At 36.0% G+C, this 24,523-nt stretch overlaps 1 protein-coding gene across 1 annotated transcript in view; it reads left to right on the top strand.

Moving 5' to 3' along the window:
* ADAMTS5 (ADAM metallopeptidase with thrombospondin type 1 motif 5) overlaps positions 1-22,781 on the top strand; it is a 58,834-nt gene extending 36,053 nt beyond the window's left edge. The window contains exons 3-8 of the mRNA XM_081952732.1: positions 6,311-6,478; positions 13,554-13,837; positions 14,831-15,014; positions 16,016-16,191; positions 16,511-16,686; positions 17,915-22,781. Coding sequence (XP_081808858.1) covers positions 6,311-6,478; positions 13,554-13,837; positions 14,831-15,014; positions 16,016-16,191; positions 16,511-16,686; positions 17,915-18,482 — 1,556 coding nt within the window. The 3' untranslated portion in view covers positions 18,483-22,781. The remainder of the gene's footprint in view (positions 1-6,310; positions 6,479-13,553; positions 13,838-14,830; positions 15,015-16,015; positions 16,192-16,510; positions 16,687-17,914) is intronic.
* The last annotated feature ends 1,742 nt before the right edge of the window (positions 22,782-24,523 follow it).

The raw sequence follows: 24,523 nt of genomic DNA, 5'->3' as shown, positions 1-24,523 counted from the left end.
GGGAGATTCTTCTGATTCCCCATCCACCCTAAGAAAGAGGAAGTGTTGGATAAAATACAACAGTAGTTAGATCCAACTGGAATTGCTCCTTGAGTCCCAGACAATGAAAACAAGTAACTAAATAAGGGATCCAATAATAGCAATGACAAATCATGCCAGACTTCTGGAAACCTGAAAGTTATCCCCCAAAATCAAGATACCACTGTCAGTTCTTATTATCCTCAATATTATTATACTACCAGGATGATATGTGTTTAGACTGGTAATTGAGTTTACTCAGCTCGGCATCTCCAGATGCACTGAAAGCACAACTTCCAGAATTCCCACCCAACATACTTGTTGAAATTCTTAGAATTATAATCACAAGACATCTGAAAAAGGGATGATCCCATGATACATTTTGTTAAGATGATTTTTAGGGTGCCAATTGTAAGAACCAATCAAAATGGTTTTTTATTTTTATTTTATTGATTTGGAATCAATTGCTGACTCTTCTTACAGCTTCTATGATACTTACTGGAAAATTAGGCAAAAAAACTAGCTACACTACAAAAAGAAAAAAGAAAGGAAGAGTGCTTTATGTAAGCTGTGAATTTCTGTGAACCACTTGACACCTAGCATTCCTAGCTTATGATATCACTTATCAAGCTATGCTCTAGTTTACATATTACTGTAATAGGATGATAGATACCGTGGGATAAATCTAATATACCTAGTTAATATTCCTTTTCAAAGATTCTCATGGGATCCTAAGAAACTGTGTTAATGTTTTAAGGAGCTGCAGACTGAAACCTTTCCTGCTCCAAAGCAACTGTCTGTTTTTGAATCAAAAACATACGTGCATTTATGATAATATTTCTTGGATATTGTTATGAATTGTACCTGTCTCATAAAGATATTAGATTATCATATGAAGAACGGTTGCAGGAACTGGGTATGTTTAGCTTAAGAGAAAGAAGGACTAGGGGAGACATGATAGCAGTGTTCCAATATCTCAGGGGTTGCCACAAAGAAGAGGGAGTCAAACTATTTTCCAAGGCACCTGAGGGTAGAACAAGAAGCAATGGGTGGAAACTAATCAAGGAGAGAAGCAACTTAGAACTGAGGAGAAATTTCCTGACAGTTAGAACAATTAATCAGTGGAACAGCTTGCCTCCAGAAGTTGTGAATGCCCCAACACTGGAAGTCTTTAAGAAGATGTTGGATAGCCATTTGTCTGAAATGGTATAGGGTTTCCTGCCTAGGCAGGGAGTTGGACTAGAAGACCTCCAAGGTCCCTTCCAACTCTACTATTGTATTGTATTGTATCACACCTAGATCCATAGAAATTCAATAGTTAAAGATGCTGAACTATCAAAGGAGAGACCCAAGTACTAGCCCTTGATTCCTCTGGTCATGGAAGTTAGCTGGTCAGCTTGGGCCAGTAATTCCTCTTAGACATACTGGGAAACTGAAAAGTATCCCAGAAGAAAGTACTAGAAAACCACCTTTAAAAGTGTTACCAAAAAACTGCATGGACCAAGTGTCAAATTGACTCAAAGTTTAAGTTTAAGTTTTATTAGATTTATAGACCGCCTCCTCTCCCCGAAAGGACCATAATAACAACCTAGATTCAAGTACGATTTTCAGAACATTTTGTAGGGTAAAATGTTGCGTGGAGTCCTTAGTCTTCTCTGAGCTTGGTTGCTTATGTGTCAACATTTTGTTGCCCAACTAGGTATTCTGTTCTTCCACAATCAATTTGCATTAGATTTTATGAATCACATTATTTGCTACTTGAATCAGAACATCTGGGTGATCTCAGACAATAATCTGAGACATCCAGATAAGGTTTATTGTATAGGGAGTTCAGTCATAGAAAACCTGGCTGACTTTCTTGGGCCTGGCTTGAGCATGGATCGAAGTGGGGATGTGAGAGGCATCCTAGGAGGAGGAAATGGTGACTTTTGTTAAGAACTGCACAAATATATATGTTTTATTTTTATAGGACAGATAGGGTTTTCAAAATAATTCTGTTTGATTTTTGGAATCTGGGTAATTGGTAACTTGCAGAATATTATTATAACTTCTCTGTTGTGCTTTTCAGATTCAGCTCAGCAAAGCATTCTCTTCATCTCGGGTCCAACATTTTATTTGGCACAACACTGTATATATGCTCCTCTGTTATAAAGTGCAATTGAAGCCTATGGGGAAAACATTCTGTAACTTCATAGGATATTTGATTACTGCAAAAGATTATTTTATTGTAATTCATTTCTCAGATTTATGTGTGGCATTTCCTTCAAGAGCTGATGTTAGCCCTTCAAGGTAGTTCAGATAGAAACCCAAAATCATGAGCACTAACAGCATCTTTATTGGAAGGTGATAGTAATAAAATGTTGCAGGTCTGAAAGCACTTTTCCCCTACCTTGCCTTTATTTTCCAGAAAATTAGGGTGCATCCCTTCTGAGAGATGCTTTCTCCAGCCCCATTTCTTGTGTGGCTTGAGCTCTTATCTAACCATTGCCCTGGCTGGAGTTCTTCCTAGTTATTCTGACAACCCATTACATTCCTCATGGGAGTCTGCATTTCATTTCACAATGCAAAGTTGTATTTTGTTTAATATGCAGTATGGTCACATTCATTACCACATTTTAATTTATGTTGAACTGAAATGTGTGGGTGGCTTTCTTTTCTAAAAAGGAAAAAAAAAGCACCACCAAACTAAAACAAATACCTGATTATGGGGGAGGGGAACAATAAACTTTTAAAATGTTTTCTAGCCCTGGAGGAAGAGATCCATCATTTTTTATAGAGTGCAGCATGGTTTTACTCATAATGACTTTTTAAAATAATCAGAAATGTGCTTATTAAAATCTATATTGATTGGAAGTTTTATATATGCGCACTACTGGTAGTCTGAACTGTTTCAGACAGAATATACAGAACCTGAACAGAACCAGATGGATATCATGTCTTTGTTACAGAGACCTCTCTTGCAAATGGGAAACAAGTCCACATATTTCCACATTGACTGGAAAATAAGTGCTCCCAACAACAGCACTAAATACCTTTGGAGTCAAAACTCATCAATGTGGCATGGGTTTTAGTTCTTGAACATGTGGTCTACAGAAGAAAATGATTCTCTATTGCATGGGTACACATGCATGCTATGCATGAATGTATGCAACAGTTTAAATGTTTACACAATGTTAGTTATGGTTGAATCTATCTAACTGGTCCCTATGTTGAGACACCAGCTTGATGGCACATAATCAGTCAATGATCAAATTAGTTTAAATTCATTCATACTCCAGGACTAATATGCCAGGAGTACTTTTACTGTATTTTTGTTGTTGTTGTTCTGATATTGTTACTATTTTGGTAGGGAGAGTGACAACAACATGAATAGAAAGTTAAACTCTATTATTCCGCTATTCACGTTCTTCTGCTCCCTTTCCTGGCAAAAATATAATTCCATCCATGTAATTATTTGCTGTTTAAATTTGTTGTACCAGTGTGTTGTGTGACTCATGCTGTAAAAGTGATGACAAAGATGCAATCCATCATCTGAGCATAATTCTATGATTATATCATTCTGCTTTTCTAGGTTGTTTAGTTCCAAGTGGCTCAAGAACTAATGCTGGAGATGGTTAATTATGGTGTGGTCAGCTATAGTGACCACATCCTTATGGCACTGGAGTCTTTCAAGCTTGCATTGAAAAACAGTTCTCAGGACAGTGAAAAGTGTTGGGATTGCAGAACATAATATGCCAATTACCCAGCTTGCAAATCCTGGGTGTATTTCTTCAGTAGTCATCTGAGAGAACAGTACATTTTATACTATTTTTTACCTGCTCAGTATGCATTTCAGATGCTTCTCTGTGATATTACCAAGCCTGGCAATTATCACTAAAGAGGCAGCATATACAGTAGCTACAACTCCGTAACTTGCTCTTTTCCATGTAACCATACATTTTAAGAAATAATGCCCACATTTTGAGGGGAGCAGGAGCTGACGTCATGAAGATACGGACGTACATTCTCAGAGCTCCGAGATCGCAGCCACTGGGTGGTCCATCTGGACCTAAACCGTCCTGAAGAGATGGTGACAGGGAAGAGTACGTCTTGCTGATCTCAGGGACATTGCAAAGTCCCTGATTGATCCAAGAGAATCTCTTCTAACCGGAGATAGAAGCGCAGCCCCAAGCTGCTGAAGTCAGGACAGCTCCGCAACCGGAGGAAAGTGGAAAAGAGAAAGTGTGTCCATCTGGTGAGGAAATTTTATTTTTAAAAAAGAGACTGCCCAAAAAAGATTAAATCCAAATTAAACTTGTAAAGAAAAGAAAAGAAAAGGTGAATTTTGGACAGTGTGTTATCCTTTTTTTAAATCGTCTTCTATGGATGGAAGTTGTGAAAACACTTCCTACTTTTTAAAGTGAAAGTATTGACTTTTCTTCTACTACTTTTTTTTTTAACCTATGGATTAAATTTTTTTTTTACTTTCACAATACTGTCTTGGATGGGGTTTTTTTGTTCCATTTAAGAGCCTTGTTTCTTTTAAGCTTGGAATATAAAGAGGATATAAAAGGAATATAAAGAGAGCAGTAACATCAGAAGGAAAAGAAATTACACTGCCACTTGGAGGTTGGAGGCTGAGTTCTGGAAATATTTCTCTCTCTCTTTTCTCTGATCATTTTGACCTTGCACTTCAAAGGTTTCAGCTTGCAAAGAAATAAGATGGGTTGTTTATGCAGGTGCCCTTTGGATTTCTCTTTGGCAGTGAGAGTGGAGTGAAAAACAAAGCTTTGTTTTCCAACTAGAGTGGCAGTGTTTATAAATTGGACAATGACACAATACCAAGAAGAAACCATAACATTACAACAGATTATGTTTGAAATTCAAAAATTATTAGAAACATCAGAGAGAATTTAGAAGAAATTGGAAAATATAGATGGTAATATAGCAAAATTTGATGAAATTGAAGATAGCCAGCTAATGGAAAAAGTGGAGGTTTTGCTTTGAATTTTGGAATATTTGTTATAAAGGCATGTTAAAACAACTATAGTCATATGAAGGATGAGGTATGATGATAGTAAATATATTTGATGTAAAATATATAATTTGATATGGATTATAGGTGATGACTGTGGAAGGGATGCATGAAAGTTCTTTGTAACCAATTGATGCACTTTTTATAAGTTGTAATGGAATATGTTTTTATGGTGTTTGTCTTGTTTGTTTGTGTCTATTCAAAAATAAATAAATAAATGAAAAAGAAATAATGCCCACATTTTTGTTTGCATTGCAGTATTAAATCAAGAAAAAAAATGATATTTGTATGTAGGGATCCTGAAATCATTTCTTTAAGGTATCATCAGATTTGGCAGAGTGAACTCATTCACAGTCAGAGAATAATATGTAATCATCAGAGCCTATAATTCAGTGACATAGTAAGGAAAGCTGCAATCCAGCCCACGAGTACATATATTTCTATAAATTTTAGGAATAAAGATGAAATGGAGCTTTTTTGCCAAAGCGTGTCTCAAAACCACAATGCTTCCTTGGAATCGGGGATAAAATATAAAAGGCAGTAGGATTAGGAACTGGGAATAAAGTAGCAGGGTGATGACACATATTTGGGGATTTACTATTTTATGCTTACCTTGCTTTTCTCCCAGTGTCTCATAAATCTGATAGAGTTGCTTTTGAAACTTATGTGATGGAGGCCAAAAGTTTGAAAATTCAATAATAAACTTTTTTGGGACAATATAATTTCTTAGAATGAATTATGGTAGAAAAACAAAGAATCCATTATTCAAGTTATGTTTCTACAACTTTCTAAAGCAGCAGTGCCTAATTAGTGTTTTTAGGCTGAGAGCCATACTGTATTTCTTCTCTGAGTTCTACCTAAGATAAATTGGGTAGAGCCAGGAAAAAATATATAAATGTGATCAATTTAATTATAGTAGAACTGATCATTTCCCATGAACTTCAAAGTTATTCCTTATTGTGAATCGGTTTGTGCTAATCGTGATTTGGAGTTCCTTTGTATACTTTCATAATACAAAATAAGTGCCTGCCTTCAAATAATAGGATACAATCCCATTTGGAAAGCTATAAAATGTAGTTTCCAACAGTTACAATAAAAATATACAGGGTCACAAAACGATCACATTTTTTCTTCATGCAGTACAAACCCGCAATACAAATATCTTTAAGTAAATGGCTAAATATTTTCATTTGTCAATTTCAGGAGAAAAATACTTTCTTTGAATTTATATTTCAGCAGTAAAGCATTATAGTTGTTGTTGTTGTTTTGTTTCCAAAGGGCACCTCCTTGGACTTTCCCATGATGACTCCAAATTCTGTGAAGAGAACTTTGGTTCCATGGAAGATAAGAGACTTATGTCTTCCATCTTAACAAGCATTGATGCTTCCAAACCATGGTCCAAATGTACTTCAGTAACAATAACAGAATTTCTGGATGATGGGCATGGTATGTATTCACATTAACACTGGATATCATTCTAAATTTTGAGAACCTCTCAAGTTTTAAAACTTAAGTTTATAGTTTAGTTTTAAGAGACAATCTAATAATAAATAAATGCTTCCACACTCCTTCAGTGTAGCATCTATGCAACTCCAAAAATGATTGGTATCTTACTCCAATGGTTAGGCATATTTAATACTCTGTTGTTGCTCTCTCAATTAACAGTAATAGCAGCAGATAATAATAAAGTAACAGAAAATGAAGAAAGTAAAATGCTCTGGGATGTAAGAATTCAAACAGACAAGCACTTGCCACATAACACTCCAGACTTAGCAATTGTTAATAAGGCTAAAAAGGTTGGATAGTAGATATTGCAGCCTGGAGACAACAGAATAGAAGAGAGAAAACTGGAGAAAATCACAAGATAGGAAAATCTGCAAAGAGAAGTAGAAAGACTGTGGCTAAAGAAAACAAAATAACAATAGTATTAGGCACTTTGGATCCAATCCCAAAGGAACTAGAGCACCACAAATCCCTGTCAATCAATTGCAAAATGCAGCTTTACTTGAAACAGCTCACACCCTGCAAGGATACTTTAACACCATCTGCCTATCTCAGATCTTCGTGCACGATATATGAATAAAAATGCCAGATATCCATTGACTCAAAGGCACACACACTCAAATATAAATAATATAGGGTTACATTTCAGATGCAAAATCCTGATAACAATGAAGGACTCAAAAGAGATAGAGAACATTATCTTTGCTGCCCTCAGAAATTGTTTGGATTTATGAAACTCTAATCTAGGACCCTTGGATAATATATACAAAGAGGTATTAAACAAATATGAAGAAATTATAACAGCAACTAATTTTAAGTATGGATAACAATAGATTAAAAAATATGGAATAGGAGAATAACTGAAGCAAAAATGAGAGTTAAGCAGGCATTAGTACCTTGGTATTCTAGACTATTAAATAAATGCTTCATACAGCTTCAAGGAACTCGCAGCTTCTTATTATCATATAGTATTATTCATCAACTTTTTAACAAAATGCTTCAGTGCACTCATAAAGCAATTGCAGCTCTTAACTATTTTAAATTCCAGAGGGCTTAGACAAGAATGACCTAACTGAGGAATGGATCCAGTTGTTATGGCAACTAAAATACTTATAGATGAAAAACAAGAGTTTACATGCAAAACTCTAGAAAAGCATTATGTGGGAATATTTGCAGTACGATACAATCAGATGTTTTATCCCATTTTTTCTATTATTTTTTTGTTTCTCATTGAGCAATTAATAAGCATTGACTCATGCCAGCCCACATTCTATCTATGAATGAACAATGGATGTGCCATTTTTAGTAATTATACATATGGGCAAGAATAGGTTTGCTATAGAATCCTATGTCTTCCCCTGTCATCCATTCGCCACCCCCACCCCACTTTAGATGAAACTAAATTGTTTCATCTCTGAATTCCCTTAGAGCAGTGATGGCGAACCTATGGCACGCGTGCCACAGGTGGCACGCGGAGCCATTTGTCAGGGCACGCGAGGCGCTGCCCTGTCAGCTGGCCAGTGCGCATGCGCGCTCTGGCCAGCTGAGTTCACCTTTTAAAAAGCCATTTTTGCCCTCCCCAGGCTCCAGAGGCTTTATAGGAGCCTGGGGAGGGCGAAAAGAGCCTCCCCCGCCCTCCCAGAGGGCCTCCAGAGGCTTCAGGGACCGTCCGGAGGCTTCCCTGATGCCTTTGGAGTGCTTAAAACCACCCTCCGAGCAAACCGGAAGTCACTTCCGGTTTGCTCAGAGGATCCTTTTGAGCACTCCGAAGGCTTCAGAGAAGCCTCCGGACGGTCCCTGAAGCCTCCGGAGGGCCTCCGGGGGGGGCGGGAAGGCTCTGTTCGCCCTCCCCAGGCTCCTATAAAGCCTCTGGAGCCTGGGGAGGGCGAAAAAAGCATGTAAAATGGAGGGGTCGTGCGTTGTGCACGCATGTGCACTGGGGGGTCACGCATTGCATTATGGGTGCGGCACGCCCGCACATGACCCCCCCTGCGCTCCCCCCACTTGTGGCACACGAGCCAAAAAAGGTTCGCCATCGTTGCCTTAGAGGATGCTGAGGTGTTTAATTAACCTTCTAGTGGTTAAAAATTGCTGAGTTGTCTGAACCACAAGATGGGCTGCAGATACGATAGACAGACGGACGGACGGACGGATGCATGCATGATGGGTGGACAGACAGAAACTGCTCAGCTTTTCTTTCAGTCAGTCAATATGCATTGGATTATATCACAAGATTGTGAGAAATAGAAAAGAAAATTTTGTGAATTCTAGCTCTACCTTAGATATGAAACTCATCTAGGTGACTTTAGGTCAAGCAGTCTTTTAGCCAAACAAACCTTATAGGATTGTTGTAGGCAAAATAAAAGAAGGAAAGAGTATTATGTACATTTGCTGCTTGAATTACTTAAAAAGTAATAAAGGAATTAAAAATATATATTGTGTGCCCTTTCTGGAACTGATTAAACATTGATAACACAGACTCCAGCTTCATATCAGCCTATCTTTCCAAGCAGGAGGAAAAGCCTAAATTGATTTTCATTTACAAAGTGCTTTTCTTCAGAAATATTTAGAGTTTGTCTCCTGCAATCTTTTTATCAAAGTGTTCGTAGTTCTAAATATCTTCCATTTCCTTGGTGAACAATCTTTTTGCCTCTCACACATATGCTATATATATACTCAGAAGCATTATCTATACTGATATATTGATAAGAGAATTTTTCTCCTGGAAAATTAGATTGAGTTCTACACATTAACAAGACAGGATTCTGCTTTTATTGTTTCTCCCGATAACAAAAATTAATAGGATTGTAATCAAAACCCAGCCATTGAAAAATAATAGGTAAGTATCTTAATGTAAAAAAAATCCTGACTTTGCAATAGCAAAAGCAGATTTTTCATTTTTGGTCCTGAAATGGTCTGAAAGCAGAGGTGAAATGCTACCGGTTCAGATTGGTTCACCCAAACCGGTAGTAAAAAATACTATCAGTTCGCCTGAACCAGTAGTAAAAAAAATGCTACCGGTTTGGGTGAGCCGGTATTTCCAACGATCAGCTGTGATGCATGATTTATATTAGCTAGAATCATCAAATTTCTTGCTTTCTAGCTAATCTAAATCATGTGGCACAACAGATCCCCCCCCCCGCACTTCACTGTTCTACTTACCTTTGCAGACTCTGAAAGCTTCAAAATGTTCCTTTTTTTAGTGCTGTGCGGCTGTGCCTTAGGCACACGAGCGCACTTGGTAGCAGACTTACCGAACTGGTAGCAGACTTCAGAGGATTTCACCACTGTCTGATAGGGTCTGAAACCTGTTGCCAATTGGTAAGATAACTTGTGTTTCCTCACATTGGTGCCAAGGCAACATGATGATACTAGAATTTTGGTGGCCTAGTATATTTAAGAGTGTTGGTGGATGAATATTAGTCTATTCTGTTTCAGAGGGTGTTTGTAGAACTGTAATGGTGGTATGCTGGAATTACGCTGGAATTACCCTGGAAACAGGAACAAGACATGGGACTCTCCCTAGTTTTTCAAAGAGTAAAAAGAAAGTAGGAGAGAAGACTGACTGCAAACCTGATTACAATATTGGTGTTAGCCCTTTAAAATAGTCCAGGCACATGGTCCAATAATGAATGCTGTCTTAATTTTAAAGTTACATTAACAGAATCTTATAGACCAAGGCTGCTGTTGTTATTGTTATTAATACATTTATTATAATATTCAATTATATTTTGAGACACAATATCACAGGTATCCTAGCAATAAAAACCTACAACTATAATATTTTCCAATAAGCTATTCCTTATCTTATTCTCACTTGCAAATATCATTTTATGTTCAGGCCTCTTTACACCATTAGCTGCTTTTTAAAAATTACCATAATAATGTTGAGAGTCCCCTGCATGTACTTAATCCTTATTTGTCAGCGGTTGTTTTGATTTCAATTCTATCAGCTTCACTTTGGATCTTTGGTGGGTGGGGACAATGGCAATGTAACAAAATTGGTAACAAAAATAGCAATAACTACAAAACTCTCTAATTGGTTCTTACTCAGGAAGAGATTTAACCACAAAGTTCTGGTTCATTTTCTTTATGAGATTTCATGAAAATATACATCACAAATATTATAAATAATGAAGTAAATGAAAATAACAGGAGAACATGGAGATTATTTTCATGAATTGGTATTGGCAATAGTTCAGGTTTATGGAGTCCCCCCCCCCCCACTGTGGTTACAAAGGGAAGGAGTGGAAAACAGACCGATGCTTTTCTTCTTTTTGAGGTAATGTGGCTAGCCAAGTATTCTAGCTAGAAAGAAAGCAGAAGTGGCTGCTTTTGCCCACCCAGAAAAAGACTTTCTTCTCTCTCCACAGTTGGTAGATTGTCAAAAAATGGATGCCCTTCTATAGGGTGTCTATAATAAAGGCACATGCTTTGGTGTACAATGTAATTAAACATAAATGCTTCCTTAGATAGTTAAAGGAATCTTTCAGTACCTGTCCTTGCAGTAGCTCCATGTACTATAAGCTCAACATTCTATTTATAGTTGCTGGAGTATTTCTTAACCGCAGCCTGCAGGATTCCTTGTGGCCACCAGCTGTTTTCTGGGCAGTGACACTTGTCTTCTTGTTGGCTACTGTAGCATTTCTCTGTCTACATGCAGAACAAATGCCAACTTCCAAGCAGCAGACTTATTTTTCTGTTTATTGTTAGAATAAACAATGTGGTAAGTCAATATTGAGTGTCACACGCTAAGCTACCAAAAATACTATTTCTAAACCATTAATTGGGTCTAAAAAACAATAAAGATGCTTATTTGTAGTTTCTAAATGTGTTTCTCCAAAAAAGGAACAAGACTTTTGGGAATGCATACCCCTATTCTCAGTATTAATGCTGCCTTGAGAGGTGGTCATTGTTAAGTTTTAGATTATGATGCCTCCTTTATCTTGTCTATCCAGAGGTCCTATAATCACTGGCTAGGAAAGTAGAAGTTGCTAGGAAAAAAGTATTGTTTTTCAAGAATTGAATCTAATTTTGAATATTTATCTCAGGTCTTTTTTTAAAAAAAACACTCAAATTCTAACAGGGATTTGGGATAAAAACTTGAATTTAGCAACAGCTGTTGCTCTCTTTACCATCTTCTTCAAAGTAGTTTTGAATATTCAGGGGGTATAGCCTGTTGTAGACTTATAGGGCTTCTAAGCCAAAACAAGTTCCTTTCCAGGTGAAAACAAAGCTCTAAAAAGCAAACCTGAAGGTTTAAAATCTTATTTATGGACCTTGATATTCACTAAAGTCCTAGGACAGGAAGCAAAAAAAAGACCCCACAATTGAATTAATTAAATCTTTATTAGGCTTTGTTTTCAGTTTGCTCTAGTGATATTCTTTCTTACTAAGCTAGCAGCCATAAATTATTCTTTATACATACCAAGAACCATGGACTTAGCTGTATTTTCCAAATAGAATTGCATAACTTCCTTCTTTTGTGGCCTTTTTTTGAATGTCTAAAAAAAATGTTTGCGTGAAGAATAATATTGACTGTGGATTTGTTTCACTGCCCCAAATATGGTTGCAAATGTCATTGGTTGTGAATTTTGTGCGGAGATCTGATAGAGTGACATAAAAAGAAACTGTAAAGATGAGTCCTTATCTATATCCTCATCATGCTTCTAAAGCATCAGACTTGAGACTTATATTTAAATGCTTTCATCCTTGATCAAATGGAAGGAAGACAGATTGTGATAGTTTTAACTGAAGAGAAATAAAGATTCATTAAATCCCAAGTAGCCACATACAGTAAGAATTTTGCAATCTACTATTTTCTCTTACAAGAGCTATAAATAAAGCAGACAATCTTTAAGATTAGTCAAATACCTCAGTAGTGATATAAGTGCAAATTATATGTGAGAGGCAGGAATAATTCCCTTCTAGTCACGATTTTCAGATTTTAAATCCTGTGCATCTTTGGTCCTAGTAGTATTGTGCATATGAAGAACAGAAAACGTCTGTTTGGGGAACCATAAAGAACAAAAGAACACTAACTAGTTACAAAAACTAAGATCTTTCCCTCTCCAATAATAAAACAAAACCAGCCCACTATTGCATAGCCATGCCCCAAGCTTCACAAAAAGAATGGGAGAAGTTGAAGAGAATGTCCATTTGAACTCCAAATAGCAATAACACATGCTGCTATATTCCATACTCCTTATTACCTAGACCAGAAATCCCAAGACAAGTTTACAAGCTATTTTCAAAAAAGTATCTGTTGTGAAAGTCTGTCATCATAGACAATAACTTTTCCCGTTTATTAAAGATGTCGATATTTGCTGTCCAGTTTTGTGATTTATCTTACATTTAAGCATGTTTAATGAGTTCCTGCCATCAATATTCTATTTCCTGTACCAATCTTATTTCGTTTTTAAATAGAAGATTCTTGCCTGCTTCTTCTATTCTTAAATTATTTTGTTGGCTACAGTTTTAAGTCATACTTATTCTGGCTTTCCTTTAAAAGCTTTACCTTTACAGAAGTGGTATTGCCTCAGGAATACTCAAATAGCAGTTTTGGTTATTTTTTTAAAATGTTCAATAAATTCAATTGATTAATATGGAAGTTGCCACTCACAAAGTCACTTTGGGTAAATGGAAACAAACACATGAAAAGTAAAGTTCTATTACCTATTTTGCAATTCATTCTATCAATTGTAAATTGAAATTTAATTTAATTCAAAGCAAATATGTGCAGTTACATGTAATGTATAGCACAGGTTTTTTTTTGTGGAACTATGCTAAAATAAATTAATCATGACTGGCAAACTATGAGATTAGCCACATTAGAAGGAAGGGGTTTTACAATATACAGACACAAATAGGATGTAATGATAAATTGCCAGATTAGCACAAATATGAGTAGTAAATGGAGTTGAAAGAAAATTTTGAAAAGTTTATCATGTTGGAAAACTCAGAAGTACGGCAAGTATCTTAGAAAGGAAACAAATTATAAATGAGGTTGTTGTTTCAGGTAACTGTTTACTGGATCAACCACGAAAACATATCTTAGGTCCTGAGGAACTTCCAGGACAAACATATGATGCCATTCGCCAATGCAAACTGGCATTTGGACCTGAATACACAGTGTGTCCTGGAATGGATGTGTGCTCTCGTTTGTGGTGTGCAGTCGTTCGCCAAGGTCAAATGGTGTGCTTGACCAAGAAGCTTCCTGCTGTGGAGGGGACACCATGTGGAAAAGGAAGGATCTGCCTACAAGGGAAATGTGTTGATAAGACAAAGAAAAAATATTATTCGGTATGTTGCTGTTTTAATTATTAAATTAGGGTTAGGGTTAGTTTTAATCACATTAGGCACATTTAGTTTGATCACATTAATCATATTTAATTGATGTTTCAAATAGAATAATCCCTTGGAAGAGTGATCAAGGATTCCCACATTCCTTTACTGGGGTGCAATTGGCATCGAAGCTCTCTTTTGCTCATTTTATTGAAAATTTTATCTTATCAAAAGTACATGTCTTTTGATGCCAATTGGTGTACCATTCTAAATACCTAATTAGGACTTCCATCTTTAGTGTAACAAATTTACTGAAAAGGTTGAAGAATTTCCTTATAGACTAATGTGATCATTCATTAAATGACTGACTGAACATTGTTCATGCATTAATTTATTATAGTTTCTCCAAATTTCTGCACATCTGGAGAGTATTATATAATGCAACAGCCTGGAATATTATTAAGATCAGTGACTGACCAATGTCATGTACCTTTATTTTAAAGACATTGTTTTTTTTAAATAAGAATATATAGTTTATTCAAGAAAAGTTAAAATCCCAAAATAATAAAACAGAATTATAAAATAGGAACCTAAGTATAGATGTAAATAAAGATGTGGTGGCTCAGTGGCTAAGATGCTGAGCTTGTGGATCAGTATGGTCAGCAGTTTGAATCCCTAGCGCCGTGTAACGGAGTGAGCTCCTGTTATTTGTCCCAGTTTCTAGCTAACCCAGCAGTTCGAAAGCCTGTAAAAATGCAAGTAGAAAAATAGGAACCACCTTTGGTGGGAAAGTAACAACGTAACACGCTGGCCACATGACCACGGAGATGTCTTCGGGCAGCACTGGCTCCTTGGCTTAGAAATGGAGATGAGCACTGCCCCCTAGAGTTGGGAATGACTAGCACATATTTGCGAGGGGAATCTTTACCTTAAGTATAGATGACTGATATTTGACTTTTTCCGAGCTACTATCAATTGGCATTCTATAATATGGTAAATTTTTTGTTTTAGGCTTCAAACCATGGCAACTGGGGATCCTGGGGACCATGGGGACATTGCTCTCGTTCATGTGGTGGAGGTGTCCAGTTCGCCTATCGGCACTGCAATAACCCAGCACCTAGAAACAATGGCCGATATTGTACAGGAAAACGCGCTGTCTACAGGTCCTGTAACATCATGCCCTGTCCTGCCAATGGTAAGATTTCTATAAACCAAAAATAGCAACGCAAGCAATACAAAGGCTAGGTTAGACTATAGCCAAAAACATGGGTAAAAGCAGGACCAGAATCTACTGGTCCATTTTTGCATATCTGAATTCCAAATGTTTAACAATAATAATAAAATTAATAGTTTCTCTGGCTAAAAAGAAAAAGAAATGAAATTAAGATGTCATATTGACTTCTTGGAGAGGAAGGGCCGTGAATTAAGTTCAGATGGGAATTTTGAGAAAGTTCTGGGCTCAGATTTATGTAAATCTAAATTATTTGCAGCAGACTCTACTTGGTGAATATCCCAGGAAGAGACAAAGTTCCATTTTAGTTCTGTGTACGTAAATCCAGTCTCTCCAGATATCATACAGTATTGGTCAGGTTATAGGAAGCATAGTTGTGGTTGTTATAAAGAAACAGAAGGATTGTCTTTGCCAATACATTGGTAATCTCATCACAATTCCAGATCTGGTAGCTACAAGCTAAAAAGGTGTCTATCCTGCGCTATCCAGTTATGTTTTCTGTTGCCTGTGAAAGGAAGTTAAAATTAGTAGTAGAGGGGAACTAATTAGTCACAACAGCTTGGCCATCTGTATGGCCTGCATAGGCGGCTTCTGAGGTTGGTTTATTTATTTATTTATTTATTTATTTATTTATTTATTTATTTGTTTATTGCATGTATATAGTCGCCCATCATATGTCAAACTCAATATGGGGCTTACACGCTGCAGGTGGCTTGCATTACTACAGTGAATGGTACACAAATCATCATAATAGGATCCTGTGGAACTTCATTAGTGATGGGCATGGTAGACAAATGTTTTTTGATTAAGTAAGAGTCTTTGGCTTTTAACTGCTTTGTCCTGAAATAGAACCTGACTCTTACAGTACTGAGGTGTTAGAAATAATAAACCCTTGATCTTTACGTTCACTTTTGAGACACTATCCCCACAGTATGAATAATAATGAATGAGTTGTTCTTCTTCGGCTAAAGCTTTCCGCCAAGAACAATGTGAAGCAAGAAATGGTTACCAATCAGATGCAAAAGGTGTCAAAACTTTTGTAGAATGGGTCCCAAAATACGCAGGAGTGCTCCCAGGAGATGTTTGCAAGCTTACCTGCCGAGCTAAAGGAACTGGCTACTATGTAGTTTTCTCTCAAAAGGTAAAACTCTGCTTGCTTATCAAATATTTACATTTCTGAAGTTTTATGTATAGAATGTTCACTAGTAAAATCAGTGTAAGTATATGACTGTTGTTTCAGAGCTCAGCATGTAGTAGCCCTGACTGGCTTTCTTTAAACAGTTGGAGAAAGCTAGTCTAATATAAAATTGCATATTTTATTAATATTTTATTATTATTAGATGTAATCTATTATTAGGTGTATTAACAATGTTCTATATTTATCCATGATGTTTATTGTTTGTGTGTCTGGGTGCAACTAAAAATGAAAAGAAATGTAAACATAGTTATTTATCGAACAGGTGACTGATGGAACAGAATGTAGGCCATATAGCAATTCAGTATGTGTCCGTGGAAAATGTGTACGAACGGGATGTGATGGCATTATTGGTTCAAAGCTCCAGTATGACAAGTGTGGGATTTGTGGTGGAGACAATTCCAGTTGCACAAAAATTATAGGGCACTTTAATAAAAAGAGGTAAGTAAGAAATAAACAATACAATAAGTCATTTTCACCCAAATTCCCTATTGTCATAGGAAATAGCATTTATACAGAATTCAGAAAAAATATATATTTTATATAAAAAACATATGGTAAAGAATATTGTATCCTGTATTACAATGGTCCCATGCTTGGCTATCAAAGTTTTAAAAATATATATGTAGGATATACTCACATATGCAGTGGAACTCATCAAGAGACAGATCTGTTGCCTCCGTATTTACTTATTGAGAACTTAATAAGATTCTAGCTCTATGAGGACGAAGAACTATTCTGTAACAAGTAGTGGTCAACTAGATAAACCGGAGAAGCTCACAACAGGAAGGGAGAGTTAAAACTCTTATCCATGTTGGCAGCTACTATTTAATATATTCTGTCTCATTCAAGATGCAGAAATCAAGATTTTAGTCACATTTGTCCCTATGCTAAAAAAGGTAAATTGGTACCTGTCCCATTTGATAAACTGCATGGACTATGTTAATTAAGAAATACATTACCTTAAAAATCCAGAAACATTCCATATTTGGTTTTAGTAAATTTGAGTCAGAGGGGGGTTGCTCGCAGTTTGGCCAAATCAGTAGTAGCAGCGTTAGGGGGCTCTGCCCATCCGCCTGGATGCTTCTGTGCATGCGCAGAAGCATCACACGTGAGAGCGAGCGCACACGTGATTGCGACCAAACTGGTAGTAAAAAAAATGGCAACCCACCTCTGATTTGAGTGACAATTTCTATGCTAGGCATACTTTTATCATTTTTAAAAAAATAAAAATTATCCTTTTAAGACTTTGCAATACAGTATCTTTTTTGAATTTATTATTCAGGCCAACTAATTTGGCTATCTTTCTATTACATGTCACTCAGTCATCTATAAACAAAATTGAAAAACAGTGATCTCATACCCCAAACTTGATGTTGTTCCATTTTGTATGTTTCTCCAATGTGAACACCATCTGTTTATTTCTTCTTTCTGTTCTGTAGCCAATTACTAGTCCAAGGGATTTTTGTAGTTGTTTTAAGTAGGGAGTTTTGTGAAAGGTTTTTTTTTTTTAATCCAATAATACCATACCTATTAAAGTAGCTTTTTGAAAGTGAAGGCCATATTTAAACCTTTTGAAGGAATCAGAGTGTGAAGGCCTTTTGCATTTTGGGGAACAAATGTCAGGTGTTTGCTTTGCTTGGCTGACTTATTTTTTTCTTTGTTTCAGTAAGGGCTATACAGATATTGTTAAAATACCAGAAGGAGCGACACACATCAAAATACGACAGTTCAAAACGAAAGACCACAGTAGATTCACTGCTTACTTGGCTTTGAAAAAGAAAAATGGTGAATATCTTGTCAATGGAAAATACATGATCTCAACTTCAGAGACCATCATTGACCTCAATGGAACAGTTATGAACTACAGTGGCTGGAGTCACAGAGACGATTTCTTGCATGCCATGGGACATACAGGCACCAAGGAGACCTTGATAGTACAGATTCTTGCAACAGATCCAACTACACCGGTGGATGTCCGCTATAGTTTCTATGTGCCAAAGAAGCAGACCCAAATGACAAATTCTGTCACTAACAACAGTAGTAACAAAATTAGTCCATCACTTGCTGAACCCCAGTGGATAACTGGACCATGGCTTTCTTGTTCTCGAACATGTGATACAGGATGGCATACAAGAACTGTCCAGTGTAAAGATGGGAATGGAAAATTAGCTAAAGGCTGTCTTCTGTCTCAAAGACCTTCAGCATTCAAGCAATGTTTATTTAAAAAATGTTAACCTGTGGTTAGACTTCTTCAAAAGGAGTCTTCTTGAATGTTATTTGGCATATTGACATAAGATCTACCCAGAAACAAAAGGAAGACAATGCATCAATATTCTCTCATATTTTTGGCAATTGTTCTTGGCAGGACATGCCTATTTGGACCAAAAGGAGATATGAGCTGGTCCTATGAGGTGATCTTAATATGTCAAAAGCACTAAGTGTTAGCTGTTACGAGCCCTTTATATCTGCAAATAAGAGGATAAGCCAGTGGAGAAGTTATAATGGGATATCCAGTTACAGAATCATCTCCCTTTTCTCACCTACCTCTAACATAGGATGTCTTTAGACACTTGTCAAAATTACCCATGATTCTACAATAGCTTCTTTTATACTATTTGTAAATATCTTTGCTTTGGTATGTCACTTTATATCACTTGATTTTCTTACAACGAACAGCAGCCTTTATGTTTAACACAAGTGATTGACCAAAGTACTAGTACATCTGCAGCCACTGTTGACTCATATGCCTTTCTTAAACAATAAAAATAAAAAGTGGCTGTTAGTATTTTACTGGAAAATTAAGAGGTTGCTGCTTTAAAGAAAAAAAAAAGTAATATCTTTCTGACAACAGGAAATACATTTCTATTCTAAAAATTTCCTGACAATAGAATTTATTCTATATTAATGCCTTTCTGATGAGGAATTTTTATAGGCAGAGTCTGCAGCAGTAGAAAAGGAAAAAAAGGCTGCGAGTATGATGCTTTAAAATTTGAAAAAGAAATATATTTTATTTTATCCATGTAGAACAAGAGTCCCCAATCCCCAGGCTGTGTCCCATTCAGAACCAGGCCACGAAAGTGTGCCTGCTGTTCATGTGGAACCATCCTCTCCCACACTATCTGTCCGCAAAGCCGGAGAGGTTGGAAACCGCTGATTTAAAACACTGTACCTCAGAAATTATCAAACTAATGAAAGATGTGCCACAAATAGAGATAGAAGGAATTCATTACGGGGGAACAGCACACATAATATAATGGGGAACCCTCCCCCAATTGCCACATGTTGAGGATATGACTAAATCCAGACTGGATGAAGCTAGTCTAAAGTTCTTGGGGCATTAGCTTTCTGTTGTGTCCCTTTCTGCTACTTCCTTTTCATCTCTATTTTTACTACCTCTTTCCGTTTCTGCCACTTCTTTCCCTCTCCTTTTTCATCTTGCAGTTGCTATGGGAGAGGCAGATGACTCTTGTTAGAGATCTGTACTAACTGTTGACACAGATATTTTGAAAGCAGTCTGAAATTACATGTGGGTTACTCATCCCCAATATATGGAAAGGGGAAATTTTGGTGAGACACTGGGTCATGTCATAAGTGTCTTCCAGCTCAGATTTATGAAATCTCTTCACCTCTGTTTTCCCTATTAGTTTTGAAGTGGTTCCTACTGGAAATCTAACAGCGTGCCATGAATTTGGCCTGTAGGAAGAATTTTACTGTGGTTAAAACACAAACAAAAACATTAGGGTTTTTTCATGAAGCAATTTTTTGTCTAGGTCTTTTGATATTTAGCGGAATGTTACCAAGCATCCCAGTCCAGAGATTTGCACCTATTCAGATTGGGTACATATCTTACGTGCGCAAACTGCCCCATAATTTCAAGGATGATACATAACCTTTGGCACATGTATATCAGCTCCTTCAGTGAAATAAATGGGGTGTTCATTCAGGAGCACTTCAAAAATTACCTATACATGAATAAATGGGGAGAATCCATGAAATATTTTTGTTGTTTTCAAATCATAGATGTATTTATTTTTTAAGTCATTACGTATTTTTTTAGATAAGGCTTTAGTTTCTACCTACTTTGGGGAGTAAACTTTATTGAATTTAGAAGTAATTGAATTACTTATAGACAAATGTTTTAATTGTAAAACTGAAGTCCTAAAAGTACTTATTAGGGAGTAATAAACAAAATGAAAATTTTCAGATTGAACATCTATAGGATTGCACTGGAAAGATCAAAAGAAAATAAAGCCATATTTAGTTTTGGGAGCTGTAGCTTACTCTCATAAGATTATTTTCAGAAAGAAAAGTCTATTTTTTACCAACTATAGGGAAATGAATTTCCAGTTAGAAAAGTAATATAAATACCTCATCTGAATCAAGAGAAATTAATTGACATTTAATATATAATATTTGGCTGAAATATTAAAATATAGAAAACAGAGATGGTATCTTTGTTACCAGTGCCTTCCATTATATTTTGAGTACAGATAAATCAAGCTGCTTTAATTTCCAATGGAATTTCATTACAAATTTCATTGGAGCCACAAATATATATTAAATATTGAATTTTTATGAACATTACAATCTAAAACCATTGCACTTAAATAATTGCTTCTATCACCAGCTTTTAATATTGCTGTGGATGGAATGCATAATTTTAAGAATTTGTTTTCTGAGGCAATGATTTTTAGGGGGAAGAAATCTGACTATTTGTTTAACCTATCTTGTTATAAAAGCCCTGTTTACATGAGTGAAGCCTACAGCTTTGAGATTTCATGATTCAACACAGACATTTTAGATTAGTAATGGAGTTATCACAATTTACAAATAAATAAACTGACTGCATTAAATGCAATTATCCATGATACAAAACAGTTGCAGTTTCATAACATAAAGGCCATCAAGTGATATAAGATTGCAATTTCTCAGTGCACCATAGGAAACTAAACGTTCAGGGTTTCTAAAAAATATCTCTAATTGTAATGAAATACAATTCTATACTATTAGTTAAGAGAATGTCACTAGGAATGCACATATTAAGGCAGATATTTCAGAATATTCCCATCAAAAACAATGCAATGTAAATGAACATTACGTTTTATGTACATTTAGATGAGTAACTGCATATATAATTGTATATGTTTCTGAATCACAGATCCACAAAGGCACAAAGTTTTATAGAGTACTTCTCTGGCTTGTGCTATAAAACAATAGTTTTATCTGTTTTGGCTTAAGAGAAATATTCCACCATACCATATGCAGGTTTGCAAGTGAAAATGCACTTTTGTGCTGAGAAAATATGCAGTGTTTTCTTTAACTTCCTCAGAATTCAGCCAATTTCTATTATTATTATTATTATGTAATAGAGAAAGGGCAGTACAAAGTAAAAACAAAAACAATGGTCCCAGTTCAGTTCCAAGTTTCAAAACTTATTCTTTTAAGAAATTTATAAGAATAAATTTCATTTCATACTATGTTCATATTCTATGATTTCAGCATTTCCTGAAATTCCTTGTCACTAGATTTTGTCATTATATACACACATGCACACAAACACATACACTGTATATACATACATGCATACATAGATAGATACCTACATGGAGTTGTAACAGTGAAGTGATTTTCTCCCGTGCTTGAGGTTTTCACCTGACAACAATCATCACATTGTCAGGCAGGAAAGAGTAATCAATGGAAGAATCTTTGAAGTTGATAGGATGCACTCAGATAGCAGTCTACGTTACGTAGCATGTGTAAGTAAGATAAGATAGTTTTAAATAAAAGCATGAGAAAAATTGGGTTTCAGTTCTTTACTATATCATGATTAGAATTGTATTAACATGTGAGTGGTTGTAAATTTTGGCAAGCAGTAAGTTGAAAAATTAAACTGATGTGTATATTTCAGCTTTTTCCCATGAACCTGCACTTTCCTCTACTTCTGTTTTTGTTACATCTTCACATCCTCTACACTACTTTGTCTGTTTGTAAATGTGAAGCTGGTGCAAATTATATTATGGTTCTAGAGACTAATTTGGAATTAGGCTATTTTCAAGGACTCCGATCTAGTTACTACTCAATTATTCTGTTTTTCTGAAAATCTTATCAGCTAAATTAGATTAAATTGAATGCTAAAGTCTCAGTTTATTACCAGATTTTGATCATTGGTAAGACCCTTCTCGGTGTTCCTGAACAGTCACCTAAGCCATAAAGTATGTATTTACAGTACCTAAATGTAAGTGCTAAAACCCAAATCATGGGTTTATTGGAACACATGGGAAATAGTGGCATGTAGGCTGTCAACAAAACCTACTCAAATTAATTGAATATGTAGCAATTTTCCCTTTAAGTAGTAGTTGTGATAGAAAGGAAATCAATGAAAGTACGCTGGCAACTGATAAAACAGACATACAAATGAAAACAAAGAAAAAGAAAAAAAGCAACATAGCACTGAAAAAATAATTTATTGTGCTTTTTTACAAATTGGTTATTGAATGGATGTAATAAATTTATTTATATTATTTAACATGAAATGCCAATTGTAAAAATTATTCTATATTTATATTGTTTTTCAATCATTATTTTGTCTATTTTTTCCTCTTCTCTTTTTTTATTTATGTCTTATATTTGAATCAAAAGTGCTATATGAATTTACCCCACACAGCACTAGTTGCTTTTATATTGCTTTTTTTAAAAAAATATTTCTTTTAAATAAAACATGTGTAAGTGAATGTGGTGCATGAAAGTGTATGTATGTTAAGCAGTATGAATAAATATATTTGGATGTATGGAAGTGTGGCTGTATCACATATATAAACATACTAAATGCATACACATAGGTACCAAATTATCACATTTTTCAGTGGTTGTTACTTCCTTAAGCTTCAGTGTGGAAATAGTTTTCAACAGTTAGGTGTAATAGGAAAAAAATCTTGAAAAAGCCTATTTATGTCACCTATGCATTCTAAACAATTGTATAGGTGAAGACCTTCTCAGGTGCTTCGTTTAGATCAGGGTGTCAAACACATCATCATGTCAGCATCACATGATGTATCGGGACTTTTTTCCCCTTTGCTAAACTGGGTGTGGGCGTGGCCAGCCCAGATTTAGATAAGGGGGCCTAAACTTCTCTTTTCCCGCAAGGAATGTTAAAAATGAAAGGTTTTAGCTTTACTCAGAATTGCTTTGTAATTAGAGAATTGTTTATACAAATGATTCCCCAGATAAATGTCTGGGATACAATACTGTATATTAATAACTGCATAAAATTGATTTCCTGCATATCAAAAAGTTTGGATAGGTATTATGAGAGCTGGGTCACAGTTGGATACAGCAGGAACTTTCAAGATCAAGAAGGCAAAGTAGTTTGCTAAAAAAAAGGTTTCTAAAAAAAATATCTGCACTAGATATATGTGTATATCAGTAGGACAGTGTCACTCTTTCAATTCAAGATCAAAAAGGTAATCCAAAAGGTACATGAATACAAGTGTTATACCAGTGTGCTATTCCCTGTTCATTTTTATGTTTGCACAATTAATCTCTTCTTTTAGTTCTAAGATAATACAATAGTCAATAGGACCAAAGAAAATGGTTTATTATTCAGTGAATTCAGTAGAGTTTAAGTGCGCCTATAATCTCAGGTCACAGTTCTCCATAGAAAAAGTGGTCTCTACAGTTAATTTTAAAATCAACAGATATGCCACCAACAAATAAACTCTTTATGATCCTAAGGGTACAATAGCTGCTTCCTAGTAAATGTCACTCTTACAATTTTTTTTTAAAAAAGTAACAAATTGCCAAAATATCATGAAATCTTGCTTGTTTGGCATCACTAATACAGATGTCAAAGAAAATGTGTAAATACTACAGTTCATATGCCAACTGCATTACAATATTATATACCTTATAAGATTGTTGACAGTAAGACATGACTACCGTGCTTCCCCGAAAATAAGACAGGGTCTTATTTTCTTTTTACACACAAAATATGGCTTGGGCTTTATTATGAGGGGAGGGTTTATTGTTTTGGGGTTGCCGGGCGGCTGCTCTCTTGTGAGCGGGCTCCCAAAGAGCCGGGCACAGCCTCATGGGTGAATGGCTGTGTTGCGCTGTCGCAGCAGCGCAACACAGCAGCCATGAAACGACCACACTCATGAGCAGCCACCCGCCAAACCCCCTTTCCAACCAGGCACAGTGCCATTCACTGACCTAGGGGTATTGCCAAGCTGCGTGAGCGCCTGTTCGCCGCTGCCCAGCTCCCGCGGCTTGGTGCCTT

The sequence above is a fragment of the Natrix helvetica genome (assembly GCF_964273705.1).
Source record: "Natrix helvetica genome assembly, chromosome: 4".
Taxonomy (NCBI): Eukaryota; Metazoa; Chordata; class Lepidosauria; order Squamata; family Natricidae; genus Natrix; species Natrix helvetica.
The sequence above is the reverse complement of the archived record's forward strand: the minus strand, read 5'-3'. Positions and strand labels throughout refer to the sequence as shown.